General features: G+C 33.7%; 1 protein-coding gene across 4 annotated transcripts in view; it reads left to right on the plus strand.

Moving 5' to 3' along the window:
* kn (EBF transcription factor knot) overlaps positions 1–19,242 on the plus strand; it is a 101,095-nt gene that overhangs the window by 25,739 nt on the left and 56,114 nt on the right. For all 4 annotated transcript variants that reach the window (XM_077439771.1, XM_077439773.1, XM_077439774.1 and 1 more), the window contains exons 6-7: positions 6,461–6,534; positions 8,505–8,573. In XM_077439771.1, the coding sequence (XP_077295897.1) occupies positions 6,461–6,534; positions 8,505–8,573 (143 nt within the window). The remainder of the gene's footprint in view (positions 1–6,460; positions 6,535–8,504; positions 8,574–19,242) is intronic.

Below are 19,242 nucleotides of genomic sequence, written 5' to 3' on the forward strand. Positions count from 1 at the left end.
CAAATTTGGTAACTTGTTGAAAAGTATGGCTTTGTTTAGTGGATCCACAGATTCAGCGAGAGTTTTTGTAACCCTTCAATCCAGGGTTCCAGACCCTTCTGAAACCATTAAGGTTCTATGTTTTGATACGTCGAATTAGTAGGCATACTAAAATTGGTGATCCTACATATAGGCGAAAACTCACATAGAGGTATGTTTTTCACATGTTAAAAAAAACGGTATGTATGTACCTATACTCCCATAAGCTAAATCTGTATTGTCGCGTCTCTTCGAAAACCTCATCTCTGGAGTGTTTTTGGTGATATTTTATCCATGTATTGACATACATAGGTTTGACAGTTATCGATAACGGTGATTCCCAAATTTGAATAAACGTAAGAGAAACATGTTGAAATAATAATATCGTACGAATCGTGACATAAAGATACACCTGTCACAGCTGGAGTGCACGTAGACGTCCCGTGACGCATTTTTTCTGTCTAATTACCAGAAGTTACGAATCAAGCGATTCGTAATACGAAATTAAGGCTTTTTTTTGTTGTTGAATCCAATATATGTATAATTATGTAAATAAAATACGTACAGAAAAGTGACCAGAATTTTTTTATAAACCAAGTGTTTTTATAAAATAAAAGTTTTACTAAAACAAAACAATTGTCTGATTGTATTTCAGTGTACAATTGCAGTTTCCAAAAATTATTTTTACTTTACATTTTAAAATATTTCGTATAATATTAATATAATTATGTATACATATATGTACATATAACGACAAACTTAAAGTTTTAATTCGCTGAAATTTGCTTTAAAAATTTGGTTCAAAGCGGTTAAATGTGGTTATCAGCTTATTCATCGACCTACATACATTCATCAATTCATCGACTACTTTATCAAAGTTTTTTTGGTCAGGTTAGATATGGTTTTGGAAAGTTTATTTAGTACTAAAATCAATAAACCTGCCTTAAAAATGTCAACTTAATTTAGGTAATATCTATTCATACACAGTGACGCATATTTCGATAGCATTCTTCAACGTATTGTTCCCGAGAATTTTACAACACTATTCATACGTATCAAAAAATATCATCATCATCATCTACAGCTGCTCACCATCCACTGCTGGATGAGGGCCTCTCCAACACCCTTCCACTCGTTTCTGTTTCTCACCCCATACATTTTCCTAATTTCAACTACCCAACTTCCGTGCAGTCTTCCTTTAACCCTTTTGCATTCTCTTGGATACCATTCTAGCACTTCTTTTGTCTACCTTTCATTCATTCTTCTAGCCACGTGGCCCACCCATTGCCATTTAAATCTCTTTACTCTATCCACTATGTCCACTACTCATGTCATACTTCTCACCCACGTGTTCCGCTTCCTGTCTTTTTTCGTTATGCCGAGCATACAGCTCACCTTGTGTAGCATTTAAGTTTCACATCCATACGTCATCACTGGCGACACGCATTAATCGAAGAGTCGGGATAATATATAATATATATTTTCAGGTCTTACAAATCACAAACCGACATTCACATCACGTCACTTAGAAAACCCATATGAATCTATTCGAAAAAAAGTGTCACGTATAAAGCGACCGAGTCTAGCGTGAAAATATTATGTTTCGTCGCCACTTCAGCCTAATTCGCCCTTTCGTTCGCCGCTAAATTCGAGTTACAACAACTTGAAAAACAAGAAGAGAGCCTGCCGACTTATTCTCCCCGTCGCTGTTAACCCTCTAGCTGCCACAACCATCTCTAACAAATCGAATTAGCAGCCAATGTGTTTTCGTTGCCCTTTCGCTCGAGAGCGCGCTAGCCGAGCCGCATACATCTCGCTAACTTCATTCCAGGAGGATTTCTTTCGCCGATACGACAATCGGTTCGGGAAAGATTTCTCCAGTCGTGATTTATTATTCGCACGGTTTCGGTATCGTTGTCCAAACATAATCAGAATGCCACGTGTCAGATAATGGACAATCCCTTTGCGATGCGGGGAGCTTTACCCTCTTGCGCGAGATAAACACGCGGACCTGAATGCATGATAAATTTAAAATATGGCGCTTAAGAAAATAAGCAAACATTAAGGGGAATGGCTATAGAATGTTCTGATCGACGATATGTAGATTTTTTATACGGCTTTATATTATATGTACGTACATGAGTCAGAAAGCTCAAATAGAAACACATCGACAAACCATTAAAATTTAATATCACACTGTTATATCTCTTGATGGTTTTAGAACAGTTCTTCTTTTATAGAAATACTTTATAACAATTTTAATATTAATTGTAGACTTTGAATAAGCTACACTTTTTTGTTGTTCGAAAAACTTTGTATAATTTCAAAACAAATTGACCCAAATTTAAGCTGTGTGAAAACTTTTACTACAATTATATTGATTTGATGAAATGTCATAAAATATTTTACATAGGAAAACAATATCAAATTTTTTAATGAAAATTTATATAAAACACTAAATATGTAAAGCGTTTATAACATTAAGCAAAATTTGCCGTAATTCAAGTCAGTTTTTATATATTTGAATGTCCAATTGTCCGTTCCAAAAACAGTATTTTAGTTTGAATTAATTCTCAAGTTGTTATCACTACTTTTAATTCTAATTGTTGTCACTATTTTTAATTTTATGATTTTATGAAAAAAGGCAGAATAAACTTCAGTATAACAGGCCAGTATATTTCTTGAAATTAAGAAAAATGGAAGTACGCCAATTTAAAATATATTGGCTCATATATTAAATATTTAGAATTATTAGGATGTATGTTACATATGTTCAATTTAACCTATGCGATTCTTAGGGTGAATATTTTTTCTAATTCAAAAAAATTTACATCAAAGAAGGTATCAAATTTATAACTGATGTCATTTTATGATGGATCATTTCATATTCACGACTGTTTGTATAAAACTCACTTAAGTATGAAACTATCATTTTACATGCATTGTCAGGTAAACAGATTTAAATTTATGTCAAGTATCCATATATAAAAATATAAATGCAGCGCTTTTTCCGCGGAGACTTTTCAACAAAGAGCGTTCCGAGTGCCGGAAGCCACTCTAAAGTGTTTCTCTTGTAAATCACCGTAGCTAACTTAGTTTCTCTCGCTTATGTCTTTGCTTGGCAATTTTTCTTCGTCTGTTATTCGCTCCCGTTTCGCCTGCAGCTTACGTAGGTAATTTGTTTGATACTTCTACTCGCGGAAAATTGCGTTTTAACTTTTACTCCGGTAGCGCGACGTAATTTCGAGCAATCGCTCGCGAAATCATCTCGGTGATTCGATTCGTCGAATTTTTATATATCATATCTGCAAGCTACCCTTCGAATTAGGGTCGTTACCGAGGGGGAGGGGGTGGGTATCTCTTATGCATTTATTCCGGGCTTGCGCCCCCCCTTTGCCGTTGGTTATTTTTAAATAAGCCACATGTACGCGTACAAAAGGAAGCATATTGCCCCCTCATCGGCCACTAAGTCGGCGCGAATCCCCGAATATCTCTCGATACAAAGACCTAGCAAAGCCATTCCATTACATATTCAATTAAACAGGAAAAAATCTATCGCAAGGATTACGCGTAACAAGAGGAGTAATCCTCTGCTTGTGTAGGGGAAGGATCGTTCGCCACCTACGGGCCACTTACCCGAGGAAAAAGTCATATTATTCCTTTGGAAGGGTGTCTAAGCTTATGTGAAATACAAATTTGAAAATTTTCTTCCGATATTAATGTTTTAATAGTTGATTGAATAAAAATATAAAACATTTAATTATATTTTTAATGTAAAAATAATTTTAATTAAATATTTGGAGGAAACATAGTCAAATATCGTTGTAATGAACTTAACGTTGTATGACTGTCGAATAGTTTCAATGTGTTAACAATTCGTTATTCGTTAAACTTCCATTATTCAATATAGATTATAGAGTCTTCGTTATAATGGAGTTTAACTACATTAGCGCTATTTTATTTAAATAATAAAGTAATAATATCCTTGATGCATGAACACTGTACATGTTTTTATATAGATTTTCATTAAAAAATAATTTATTAAGAGTTATTTGACACAATATGTACATCAGTGGTTCTTAGCTTTTTCAAAGTCTGGAAGTGCTTTTGATTATAAGAAATTATATAACCCATTAGTGAAGTAAAATATATTAAAAGGTATTGAGAGCCTATAATGCAAATTTTATAAGGTATAGTGTGAAAAAAAAAAGTTATAGGTGTTTAAACAATTAAAATCTAACAAAACGAGTGTTTTAGGAAAAAAGAGTTTATTAGTAAAATTTTATAATTTAAACATCTGAAAAGTTAATACGAAACTTCAAAATCTAATACAATAAAAAAGAATTCTAAAAGATTACAAATATGTATGTATGTGGATTTTAATAGTCAAATAACATGAAACATGTTCGTGGTATTCTTAAATGTTACATTTGCTTAGTCATTTAATGATTATGGTAAAATAGCGTCAATTTAATGCAAATATCGATTATAAACAAAGGGGTGAATTTCAAATCTAAAACTGCAAGAGCTTAAATAGAGCTTTGACTCTTCACCTGCGTCACATATTACCCCCATACACCGCAGCTAGTTCCACGGTATACTGACTGGAATATCACAGAGATGGATAGCACGAAATTTTCAATGAAAAATCATTGGCGAAAATTCCGAGAGCAGACAGTGGTTCTTAACCTGTGCGGTCTCCGCTCAACAGTTGTGTTTACAATTCCGAGTGCGGGGGTGTAGGAGGCGCTTTACGAGTCACCGAAGCGGCCCCTGGCGGCGAATTTCGCAACCATTTAATGACCTGTGTAAACTGTAATTACGTTTTACGAGTCACCTGTCTGCCCGACACACGTACAGGTATATCCCAGCCAACATCCGGTTAAGGGGTACGTATCTACGTGTGTCTCTACCGCAGCTTTTACGGTCTCATCTTATTCAATAAGGCTCCCGTTTAAATGAGGCCGATCATGCTAGACGCTTCCCAATCGATTAATTGATTTTTGTTTGTAATTTTGATTTCTCAATCTATGTATGTATGTGGTATGCTATAGTGAAGAATTTCGGGAGGCTTAGAAGTTGTTCGTATATGTCAAGGTCTTTGGAAAGCATAGCCCTATCGGAAAGCTGCGAATGTCTTACTAGTAAATAATAAATTTTATCTATATATATAAAATTTAATCTGTTTGTCTGTCTGTCTCGTATAGGCTTCTAAACCACTCAACCGATTACGATGGAACTTTCAAAATTTGTTGTATGCATGTCCGGGAAGATAACCGTGAAAAAAAATCGGGAAAAAACCTCTTAGTAATAATATTCGTAATTACGATTTTACCGATGGAAAAGTATGAAGCGCCATTGTGTAATCAAGGAAATGCGTTCGTTGGTAACCACGTTACCAGTTGGTTTATGACGACACGGCGTTGAAGAGACGCTGTTGAGTTCCAACAATCACTAGAAACGGGAACGGGAATTACATGCCTTATTCTGGCATTGCATCGCATGCCAGGTTCAGATAATAGTTTATATATTGTAAAAAGAATAAGAAAAATAGTCGAATCTCGTCAAACAAACTAAAAATTGATAGTTTCATATATATTTTCGAGTCAATTCTTGGTGTCTTCGGGTCTTGACTATTTAACCTCTCGTAGAGACACTCAATTCAGGAAGCTTTTTATAAAAATCCCAAAGGATGAGTGTCACATTTTAGAAGTTCTGATTTGCCTCAAATTTTAGGTGCCCAAGAGGCTGAGAGATTTTTGCTTAGAACGTTGTTTCTGCCAATTCTGACCAGAATCAATGTACTTGTTGACTCACCCCTTTCAAAAGTCATCCGACTGCTAAATGTGCTGTCTCAGCATCTTGATGTTTTCACTGAATCATACAGTTCTTTTAGGCAACATTTTTTTAATGTTCTTATTAACATTTTTTATTGCAATTAGTATATTTCACATAAGGCACATTGGGTTTGATTTTGATTTCTTCCGAATGAATCAAATAAGATTTTTTTTAAATTAATAAATAAAATATTGGTTAATTTTTGTAAAATTGAACTAATGCTAGTTGAATTTGAAAAATATTAGGTGAACATTGATTGTATTTATGACTTAATAGTGGTCTGCTTTTGGCGTACATTTTAAAGGCAGTTTTCCAATGAGTGATCGTTTTTCCATTCTCAAAATATGTAATTTGACCTGCAAATCACTTTGTGTATATTTATTTTCGAATAAAGAAAGTTTCGATCGCCTTAAAGCGTAATAAATAACGATGACAAACCTCACCGTTCGTTCCCACAAAGCGAACAAGGAAAAAGAGGAGTGAGAGGGGTTGAAGAAAAAAAGTATACGGAGTCGGGTGACCGCCATGTTTGTCGGGTCGCTATCGATTTATAAAACCATTAATCATCGATGAATAACACGGTGTTTTTGTTGTATCTTTACAGCCAATCATGTACGAGGGACAGGACAAGAATCCGGAGATGTGTCGAGTCCTGCTCACACACGAAGTAATGTGCAGGTAATATTTTTCTCGTATTTAATCCCCAAATCTACCCCCATACCTATATAGTACGTTCAATTTGAAAATAAATTCATTAGAAAATTGACCTGTGGTCTTTATGAATATGAACCACTCATACTAATTGCAAAGGCTGATCGTATTAGCGATATTGAGACGGTCGTAAAATGTCAGTCTAGTATAGTTTTGTAGCGGCAATAACTTATTCGAAACGTGCGCGTTTCTGAATATTTAATTTCCGAATATTATGTATGTACATATATGCGGGTATATACTTAGACAAATAAAGTTTTGATATGCGTCTGCCGCTTGGAAAAATCCGAAATAAGTTTCACCACACGATTCGGTCGTGTTGGCAAACAACGCCGGGAGAAACTTTTCATGGTCACCGTTTACGAGGCCGTCGGCGCGCAGTTTCCAGGGATTGCCAATTTTTGCTTAAGTTCCATTTGAAAAAATAAAAAATTGATTAAACTTTGACCTTGAGAAATTTCACTGAAATAATTTCTGAGATTTAGACAGTTTAGACGAATTTTTTGAGCACTGATTTACATAAATACATACATATTTATATGTATTTACATACATATATGTATTTACACCAGAATCGCAAGTATCAATATATAAAGTACCTATCTAAGTAGACTACTTTTTCTTAAATAGTAAAATTTATTTTTTTCCCAGTATATACCCACCCAAGCAATTTCACTGGTTAAAAGAAATAAACTTGCTAATCAAATTTGACGAGGAATCACGTATATTTTGAGAGATATTTAGGAAATTTTCTTTTAATAACTTAAATGAACAAAAAAAAAACAACAATTAAAATACTTTATAGGTTCATATCGATATGAAAAAATTCTAACATGATTTCATTAAATAAAAAAGATCATAAGTATAAAATATCAAGAACATACTTATGTTGAAATAATTAAAAAGGTCAGAATAAAATAATGAAATATTGCTGTTTAAAAAATACTACTTCTGGTAAACGTATATGAAATCTGAGATAGTACACAAAAAATATTTTTGACTTTTTTAAGAGGAAAAAAATCCATTTTCGATTTATCAAATTTGTCAATGTTTTTTTCATTTACATGATATTGATATAAGGATTGTACTGAAATTTTCTCGTAAAGAACACACATATTTAAAGTATCGAATAAAAAGTAGAAGAAAAAGCAAAAGCACAATATGTGATTGATGATTTTACATCAAACACTAATACATATTATATATCAAAAATATACATGAAACATAAGTTCTTTGGTGAAAAATAATATATGAACATAATTGATTCGATGGTTTTGTCTTGTTTTGTTTCTTTAAGCAATTTATGTCAATATAGTGGTTATATACAGTTGAATTCATTTTTGATCAAGTTGAATGAAAAGAACAATTTTTTTTACAAAAAAAGGATTTTTTGACAAAGTTACACTTTAAAATTCTCACAACATTTATATGTACATAAAATGGCGAAAACACATAAATTCCCGGGAAATTTCCCTATAGAGACTATGCTTTTCCCGTCGATGTGACGTGGAAAAAAATCGGCGTCGACACTTGAGAACACCTGGTATGAGCAATAAGTTTCTCCCTTCAGTCCTCGCCTTGATCCGAAGCGAAGGGCAAAGACATTGAGTGAATAGGCAAAGGACAGACTCCCCTGGGCTTTGGCCGCCTCCTACCTCCCTGTTGCAGGGGCGGCCGACTGACTATCCCGGGAAGATTTGTAGGGGTAGGCCGACACTAAGTGCTCATACTGAGACGCGACCCTGCCTCTGCTAATACACGCTGCCACTGTCGTAAATAACCACAGCCTGGGCATGCATATGCATTTTTAGTGCGTTTGACCCGTCGATTTGTAAATCCTTCAAACAGAGCCCGAATACAGAATCTTTACTCTGGAGAATTCCCCTTCGAAAGTTTCATGGTCAATGTAACATTGTTTTTCTTTGCGATTGTTTCAGTCGATGCTGTGATAAGAAAAGTTGCGGGAACAGGAACGAAACCCCTTCAGATCCCGTCATAATCGATAGGTGAGTACCTTTTGGATTTTTAGCATTTAAAAATTGTCGGTATTGTTTAAAAGGACAACGCGGAGTAAAAATAGTCCGGACGGTGTGTGTATGGAAAACGTTTTTCCCTTTATATTTTCCGCTTCTTTCACAGATCAATGGAAGTCGCCGTTGTTGTGCACAAAAAGTGTCTTTCAAAAACCCCGACCGACAAAAACAATGCCGAAGCTTTTGGCATTTCCAAAGCTGAAACAAAAGCTTTCTCCCAGTGCAAAAAAAAAATAAAAAATATACCCGCACAAAAGTTTCGCGCGTATTCAAACTCTCATACAAAAATCATCGCCTATTCAAATTTCCTCTTCCGCTTTTGAAATGCCAAAAAAAAAACTCCATTTATTATCGGATAGGAAAGGTTTCAATGGTTTCGCAAATACACGGTGACTCTCCTCTTTTATGTATATCTGTACGTTATTTTTGATATTTAATTAAATAATGCGCACAGATAAATGAAAAATTCACACGTCACAAATGAGAGACATTTCGTTTAAATTTTCCCCCGAATAAAAATAGGTGACAAATTGATCCAGTGGGACTTAAACAATAAAGCTCATTACAAATGTGTCAACATAAAATTTTCCTTACCAATATATAAATAAAATAATTTAAGATACTAATACATATCATTTTATATGTAACATAAAGGTTGACCATTTTTTTACAGAATCAGTTCAATGACTTCTATTTTATTATGGATTAAACTTTTCTTATGCTTAAAAATTTTATACATATGTACATATGTATGTATGTGCAATCATACATAATGCATGTCAGACTTACAGACCATTGTAAACAATCTGTAGTGAAGCAAAGCTATTTGCTACGTATTTTTTATATTTAAATATACATATATTTGAACAATTATATGACTTTGTTTTTCCGTCATTTTTCTTTTGAAATTTATTTTTTTAACGAGTTAATCTATACCGGAAGTGAAAATAAACACTCAAGCTTAATTTTTGGTTGCTTTAGAAATTTCGACAATTTCCAATTGGCTTCTGTCGTTTAAAAACATCGATGCTAAAACTTCAATGAAATATTTTTTATGTCCAAGTGATATATTTATTATCAAATAAGCAATTTCTCAGAAAACCAAGTATAATAAATAATCAAAAACCAACTCCTTCCCGTTTTTATGATGTACTAATTATTATATTGTACATAGGTGTATTTTTGTGATGGTTGATGATTTTGCATTTTAGACATATTATAACATAATCGAATCGAAATTAATCTTTCAAGATGATCATTATAAACAGTATCAAAACTTAACGGCAATCCATTACTACGACCTAAAGTCAAAGTCCAAAACAAAAATCAATTTTAACGTGTTCGAATATTTATCGCCAAAGTTTTGGCAATGTCGATCGCATCGATTGTGGGAGGGAGTGGGGTACTTTTTCCACCCCCCGTCGGCCGCGGATTGGATTTATGTCGCCGACAATGAATCGTTCGGGTGCTTGCACACTTTTTCATCGGAAATATTTTGCTTATATGTACACCGAGCTATTTTTATTGTTCGACGGCCGATTGGGCGTGTAAACAAAACGTGTGTATTGGGGGTGCCATCGAGTAGGCTAATCAACGGCGCATAGGGGCGATTTTGGGGCGCGTCCTTTGATTAATCGCTCTGCTTTCAGGGTGCCGCAACGCAAATATACTGGAAATGTGCCGTGTATATTAGAATTCGATTGGTTTGTCTTCGGAATCAATTTTATACAGTCGTTATTATTGCACTTTTGTCGTGTGCACGTGTCGGTCACGTGACAATTCAATTCAATCCCATTCCGTCCCTCGGACAAAGTCAACTTTGCCCACCCCGCATTGTCCGGTTTGGATTTTCTTCTCTTGTGGCACAAAACACCCCCAGACAGCGTTGAGCTATTTACCTTGATTAGTTGAGAGCGAATGAAACAAATGTACACAATGACAGAGGCTATATGAAAAATAATGGTATTGCATACTTGGCTATATGGAACGAATTCTGGTTTAAATCATAAAGAAATATATTTAATATCCGTTTAAACTTTTTGAAACATCAAAGCTCGTATACATTATATTAAAAAGTAAAAATAAACATTTAGGCAATAGTACCATATTAGCTTCAATATGAACAATGTGCCATTTTCGTATATACGTACATACATACATATGTATTTTTTAATTTGGTATTTAAATTTTTTTGTCTCTAAAATACAGTAAATTATTCGTTTCTATATTTGTATTTTAAATAATTTGAAAGCCTATTTCAAATATATATATTTTTTAATATAATCGCCTCTTTATTTGCCGCATACATATGTATGTAGTTGCAGAGTATCGTTGAATTAAAATCCTTATAAAAATTGAGACAATTTTTTTTATGATAACATTTCACAGTTGCAAAAATAGCTTCATATATTTCGTTTTATTATTTGACTCTGAATACTATTTGTTAAATAGTAAAATTAACTTTTAAAGTTAAATAAAAACGCCAAAAATTCAGTAGTTATTTTAAATATGTAGTACATATTCGTACACTATGAAATAATAATTATAATTATATTATATTAAAATAATTTCAATCAGGTATTTATTTATCTTACTCACTTAATAAATATCAATTATTTCAATCAAGTCATAATAAGAGCATTCAGTTCGTACGATTTAAACGATACGTGGTATTTAATTTACATATATCTTTGAATCTCCATACTGAATTATATATGTAGACAATTTATTTCACGATTGCTTTAAAAGCATCTAATATGGCCTTAAAAATAGCATACAATCTTTTTGCATGCATATCCAATATATGTACATAATTAGGTCGAATGTGCCATGACACGGTGTTTACATAATGGGGCTCAAGTGTGCGTGCACATTTAATTGATATACTAATCGATGTCGATGGTGTACGTCGGTTTTAATACCATTTGATGTATTATATATTGGTAGAAGAGGAGGACATGGTCCTGGTTGGCCAACTAAAGTAATTTGATAATTGAATTTGTGCAATAGCGTGCAAATGATAGCTGCACGTATTTGAACTGCAACCCTCCGCGCTACATGCGAATCGACACAAAAAAAGGATCACACTCACTATTTCTAGGTTTATTTTCCAACCGATTAAATACATATACTATAGTGTACGTGTTGAGGAATAATAAACCGTTGAAATTATAGTGCATCAATGTGAATGTTGTGCTTGAAGATGATGCAACTGGTTTCCCTTTGCAACTGTGTGTTCTATTATATATGAACTGGGGTTCGTGTTTAATAATTTTCAATTGGTTTTCGATGGTCGTTTTAGTGCACCGATTACAGTCACGACACCAATAAAGATATTGACCATGGAAAAATGTAATCACTTAGATTCAGAACACGTCCAGTGGCACACTGTATCTAGTTGTATGGTGCAATCTCAAAAGCGGCGCGTTTATTCCGCACCATAAAATCAGCTTTAGCAAATGCATCAACCCCATGCAATCGTATACACCTCATGACTTAATCGCATTATACCAGTGACGGGGTAGGTTTGACACTTTTTTGGAAACGTGGGATGAAAGACAGGGATTGCAACTCATCCTCGAATTCAATATACTCGCCTACATGTGCTAAGTGATTGCTCATTCCAAGTATTGTTTTATATGTGGATATTCTGATTCGAATTTAAGTCAAAAAATGCGACATATTTTTATTATATGTATTAAATACAAATAGAGCAAATTTTACTCTCGAAAAATCTTTTTGAAGTTTTTTATATTTCATTATGCATCTGAGAACCGAGAATCGTTCAGAAATAGTTATGCTGCAACATACACGCACACGTGATCAATTTAGTTAATTCACATTATTAATGCTTGTACATATTTTACAATAAATTTTTACTAATTAAAAGTAATTATCGGATTATGATTTTCAATATATTATAATTTATATATTTTATTTTGATAATTAATTGAAGAATTCATTAGTGTTTAATGAGTCAACTATAATACATATTAGTTAGTACATTTTTTATTTTCGGACGGTAATATTTTAATGCATTAATTTATTATGAAACAACGTAATAATATTGCACGATCAATCAAATTATACCATTTAAAATAAAATACTTTTTAATCTTCTGATGGGATTGATCAATGAAAAAGTACCCTATTGAGACATTCCGAACCGGCACTGCTTAAATGCGGAATAGGGGTTGGACGACGGTCGCGGATAAAAATCCACTTTACAAATTTGTCGAAGATAATTCATTGTCGTAATAGGAAGAGACTTGGCAGTTGGGGGGGGGGGGTGGTATAGGGGGGGTGTATCGCGTGCCAGTTATTCGGAACCCTTAACGAACTGCACGGCACTCGTACTAATGCCGCAACTCAATTTCGACCCGATCTCTTTCTAATGCCATTACTACCTTGTGTATACAACCAACTTTTTACTCAGACATACACTGTAAAAGTTTTCGATATTTTTCCTAAAGAAAATATACGATTTTCCTCCATGGAAAATATAGATGATGCGTAAATCTTTCGAATTAATGAAGTCCACGAATTCCACCCCACCCTTAAATGTAGTGACAGGCAAGGGTGGGTCGAAAATGTGTCCCTCGCATACGACACGCAATGCTGACCACCCTTCAGAATGGACTGCATTTGACTTTGCGACCCCCGATCGAAAAGCTCAGTTCAGTATTGTTCTAGCTACGATTATGATGGTGATATATTGCACGTTTAGCGTTAGAGTTGATTGAAATGTTTTCCCTGTTTATTTTATCTAGTATGTATGTATATGGAAGCGTATTATACTGAAGTGCTTGCATGTGATTTTGACTGTCGTATAATCCATTTGAATTGTATATGGCTATATGAGGTTGAAATATCTCATTGAGAATGGCCCCGTGCGACTTATATTGCTTCAGATACTGCTGATATAAATATCATGCGTATTAATAAGGCTATACCGATCATCGGATAAGACACTGATCGGATATCATACGAAAACGACTGATCCAAACCGTATTTGAATATTATCTTGCACAATAAATTCTTTAGTTAGTATTGCTATCATATATAAAAAAAAATTCATCGTATAGTCTTGTATGGAAATAAATATGGCGAGGACGCTATATCAATAGCTTTTGTTATAAAAAAGGGGAGTAAATAAAAGTACTTATCCACGCACCATATGTTGTTTGAATTGGTTTCGTGGCTGTTAAAAATTAACTGAAGGGTCTTAAGCTACATTCGCATTCATATATGTTTACCCTTGTATGTATGTACATGTTTGTATTTAAAAACATCATCTCGAACTCGATATATCTCCGTTACATATTTCAATGCAATGTAAATTAATGGACGTCACTAATTTCCATTTAATTGCACTTCACACTCGATTTTATTGGTGCAAACGATTGCAAATTGCATTTAATACGTTAAAGTTATTCCGAAGAACGGAGATTTTGAAATATTCGAGCGCAAACGGTGGTCGAATGTACGTGTTAGCCGCGCCGCGGGACCTAATAATGCCGGCTTGGTTTTGCGGGCGAGAAATTTATTTACCGGATCCGGATCTGTGTGGGTGTGTGTGCTAGCACGTTATGAGATAATATAAAACCGGAGATTTTCGACCGGAATTGTTTCCGGCAGCCGGAATTGGCCCGAACGCCCGTGCGTTCAACGTCACGTGTACTTGCGGTTAAAATTCAATCACGCAAAACTATTTGATATATTTTTTTATATTCTTTTTTTAAAGCGTTATTCAGATTATATACGTAAATAGGCAAATTGTGTTTGTAAAAACGACATATTTTCATTTCAGAAACACTTAGTTTGATAAATCTTGCGACGGTAAAAACTAACGCTGCGTTAGGGTACGTTCATTATTGACTAAGAGAAAAACTCACCACTTACTTTTATGTAGTGAAAGGTTTACATCGCCACTTTTTATTGCATTGACGGGAAGATTTTAATTCATTGACCGTAAAAGGAACACATCTTTTTACTTTACTTTATTCTGTGTTAATAAAATAATATTCATTTTAATTAATCGCTTTGCATGGATTGCACACAACAAATTTTAAATCACTTTTTATTGAATCAATCGATTACATCTACATCTATATATATATATATATATATATATATATATATATATATATATATATATATATATATATATATATATATATATATATATATATATATATATATATATATATATATATATATATATATATATATATATATATATATATATATATATATATATATATATATATATATATATATATATATATATATATATATATAAATCAATGTCTGTTTGTCTGTATGTCACGTATGCGTTCCTATATCATTCAACCGATTGCGATGAAATTTACCCGAGTTATTGTGTGCATGTCCGCGATGGTTTCTGTAAAAAAAATCGCCCAAAAATGGGAACGGGAACGGGAAAACAGAAATGAGTGGCATTGCAACGCAAAAATTTCAAATGTGTTCGCGTCGCCACCTGCGTTGTTGGGATAAAATAAACAAACAATTGAATAATATCAAATGTGTTCGCCGCCTTCGTTTTTCCGACATGTTATCATTACTGTAATTTAATTTGATTATTAAGTATTAATTTGAAACTGAAACATTCACTTATCGAAAAACATCGAGAAACGGGAACGGGAATTGCATGCGTTATTGTGGCATTGCAACGCATGCCGGGTTCAGCTAGTTGCCATATATATATATTAGAATAAAATAAATAATTATGATTTTTTTTTTATTATTATCTCAATTTATCACATTATGTATTTCAGTTTTAGTGAGATGAAAAGGAAAATTTGTTAAAATTACTGTAACATATAATATAAGCCTTTTGGAATGACTTAAATACAAATTGACTTATGTACATACACACGCATAGATAAATAGTCTCCAATTCAAATTGGAATCATTTCCAAATGCAAAATAAGTATTTATAGTTAGATGAGTTAAATAAGATCCACGTCTCCAGCTAATTATTACATACTGTTACAAAATTCTTTCCACACAATATTCGTACGATTGTTATTAATAAAATAAATGATTCACGTATTCAGTTCTTTGTGTCCGAGAGCACAAACTAAGGAAGCTCAGTCGCCATTATATGGGCCCCCGGGGACCGCCTACTCTCCTCGGGGGCGGCCGGCGGTTTAGGCGGAGGGGGTGTGGGGGTACGGGGTGAGGGGGATTTTGTTGGGGGATGTAGGGGGTGGCCTAGGCGGTGATTAGGCGGAGCACCCCTGAGCCACCCACTACCTCAGTCGGTGCTATCGGGCCCTCTTAAGATTTTCCTAAATTTTCTACTGCCGCACAACTATTGTTGGAAAATTTCCAACTGGATAGTTTCACTAGAATGGTATTATTTCACTAATTTCTGCATTTGAATTTAAATGGATATTATATTGCAGCACTTGCGACGAAACCCACTCAGCTGTGTAATATAATTTTCTTTAGAGTATCAACCCCTAATCTATATACTTATGTATGCAAGTGTATATACAATTTATATATAGGTAGATACCTTTTTGAGAACATGAATAATCAGTTCTTAATTTTTCGTTCAGATACTCTACACTTACGATAAAACGGCTGTAAGAATGCCATCGTCCTTTCAGCATCATAGCAATGTAATCCTCTTAGATCTCTAGCAGATGAGATGTGTTCAGAATAAAGAATAAGACACGTCGAATGTTTCCATGAAAGTCACAAGAATATCAAACCGCATTGACAAATTTACAACGCAAATAATATGTACCAATCAATTCTCAAGCATACATATGTATATATATTCCTTCGAATCTTTTATAACATTTGAACCTTTTTTTTCGTAATTTTTTCATCAAATCACATCCTGTCGATTCGTTAAGGTCGACCCCGATCCGAATTAAGTCTAAGGGTCACCCGTTTGTCCCCTAATAGTCAATAAATGGACTCTTGTCGACGAGGTCACGAGCCGCCAAAGGTGCTTACACTTACGTTACATTACTTTCGAGTCCATCCAATAAGGGATGAGTTTGCGATTGTCTTCTGCCGAAAAAGGAATATAAGAGCCATGCCATTCGTACGAAGCGTCCCAGAAAATATAAACTCGAACCTTTGTGTCCCGACCGAATGACGAGACACTTTCCAACGGGACACAAAGGAATGCCGTTTTGTAACAACGCGATATAAATAAACAAAAAAAGCTTTAATACCTACGTACGTTATCTTATTATATGGATCGTACGGTTAAAAATAGCAGCGTTTTATAAATAAAATAAATAAAACAATGAATCTCATTTTTATGATGTCTTGTGATCATGTAAAAATTCTAACTCGATATTTTGACTGATTCGAACTCCGAATCGATCACTGATCCGTTATCATAATCTAGAATGAAACGTAAAGGAGGTATGTAAAAAAATGTGTGTGTTATTTTAGAGATTTTTGGAATACCGTTTCTTATCGAACTGAAACTTAGTATCGGCTACTGAAATGCTTATTGACACGACGTATTTTTTAATATGAAAATATTGTTTCTGTTTCATTTTCGTTCTAGATACATAAATGATGTTTAATTCTATAGCTATATGCTCCAAATTAATAAAACATTTTAAGTCGAGTGCAATTCGACCGGTTTAATTAAACAAAATATTTGAATTTATATCAAAAACCTTATAACAATTTCATAAAAGGGTGCGAAATATTAAACTGTGTAGTTTTATTTATGAAAATTGTGAACTTAATAACATGTTATAAAATCCTAATAGTCAGAACATTATAAAACAACGACACGGTTTTGTGATTATTTTAATCAATTTTTCAACTGTCAATTTATCTTATAGAGTGATAAAGATTTTTTCAACTGCATAATTATATCATGATTATGAACATTTTATCATTTAAATACAATTTTTTTATTTCAATATGGTTCATTTTAAATTTCTTTTGGGCAGGTTTTAAATATGCATACGTATGTATATTTGTGAAAAGTTTTAGAAATCTTATACATACATTGGGTATATTGTTGTAACTTTTATTCAAAGTAGTAAGCACTCCCAACATGTGATGAAGGCATATCACATGTATATTTTTAGTATGCGTTAATTATATAATTTAATATAATATAAAACGAGTAGTAGTTGGCTTGAAAAAATCTGACAGTTTGTAAATGTTCTTTTTGAGTATTAATTCCATTGAAAGCAATATTAGAAAATTTTCTACCGGACTTGCGCCACTCTCTTAAGTAAAACCTCCCTTTTTAAGCTATCTTTCGCCGCTGACTCAAGATTCGAATAAAATTAAGGTAAACCGAGGCGATTACAGCGAAGGAGCGAATCCGTTCGTAAAGAGCCACTTTGTAGTGGGACTCTGGCTTCGTCGTCGAGCAAAAACGGCCAACGAATGAGGCGATAAGAATAAGAGTAAGGTGGGGAATATCCACACCCCTTAATCCACCGCCACCTCCACCACCCCCTGCTGACTTCCGTCGGAAAGAGATTGGCTTTGGACATACACATACACAGTGGCACAATCGGTGCCGATCACGAACCGGGTTGTAATAAGCGACGAGATGTGCGCCGTGGGGATGCGAACCGGTCGGCCAACCGGTCTGTCAGAGACATTAGGCGGTGGCGAAACGGTCCATCGGATTATTCCCAGTAGTGCCGAATCGGCGCCCTAACACCTTCACCTAGTGAATATCAATTTGTGGACAGAAAAACAAGGGCTTATAGATCTGTATCATATGTGAAAATAAGTCTATATATTGTTTTCGGTAATAATATACGGGATAGACGAAAAAACCTTTTCGAATTTTTAGAACTTCGTAACTTTCAATAGGAGGATTCATTATTAACAGAATTTTGAATTGCGAATTCATAATACAGAGCTATTCAAATATTATACCTACATATATAAATGATCATATAAAATCAGTTTAAGAGAAGGCTTGATTATTATTCAACAAACATTATTAAATTATGCAGAATAGCATACATGTTTATTTTCACTGTTTGGTTCTCATTGCTAATATAACATTATGATTAATTTTAACTGCTATATTTTATCACTGAGAATCATAAAACGTAATAAAACTTAAATTTACAGACAAAGTTATTTCAAACAAATTGTAACTACATATATATCTATGTCATATTCAAATTCAGTTACACTTTTTTTTTTAAATATAAATAATAACATGAATGCATCTCATTGAGATGCTCCTAATTTAGCCACAAACTAAGGATGTATTATTTAAAAGCCAATTTTGAATGTTAATCGCAAAAATATGACGCATAAATTGATTTCATTTATATTTTTCTACATTAATTGACACGAATGTATGTAAATTAATATTTTTTTGAATTTATGGAATTGCACTTGTTATTGAATTAACACTTTTGACTTCAATAATATTATTTAATTGATTTTTCATTGTAATTTATTCTCTTCTCAACGATATTAAAGATGCATTAAAAAGGTTCGCTCGCATTCCGTTCCTAAAAAGGTACGAAGTGTTGCAAGAATGACAATACTCCACAAGGGATCAATAAAAGTCTCAAGGTCGAGCTTTTAGAACAATCTCTGAAGCTTTATCTATGGAGTATAAAATTCTACATCCTTTTTTTTAATCCAGACTA

Source organism: Arctopsyche grandis, chromosome 10 (genome assembly GCF_051622035.1).
Source record: "Arctopsyche grandis isolate Sample6627 chromosome 10, ASM5162203v2, whole genome shotgun sequence".
Lineage (NCBI taxonomy): Eukaryota > Metazoa > Arthropoda > Insecta > Trichoptera > Hydropsychidae > Arctopsyche > Arctopsyche grandis.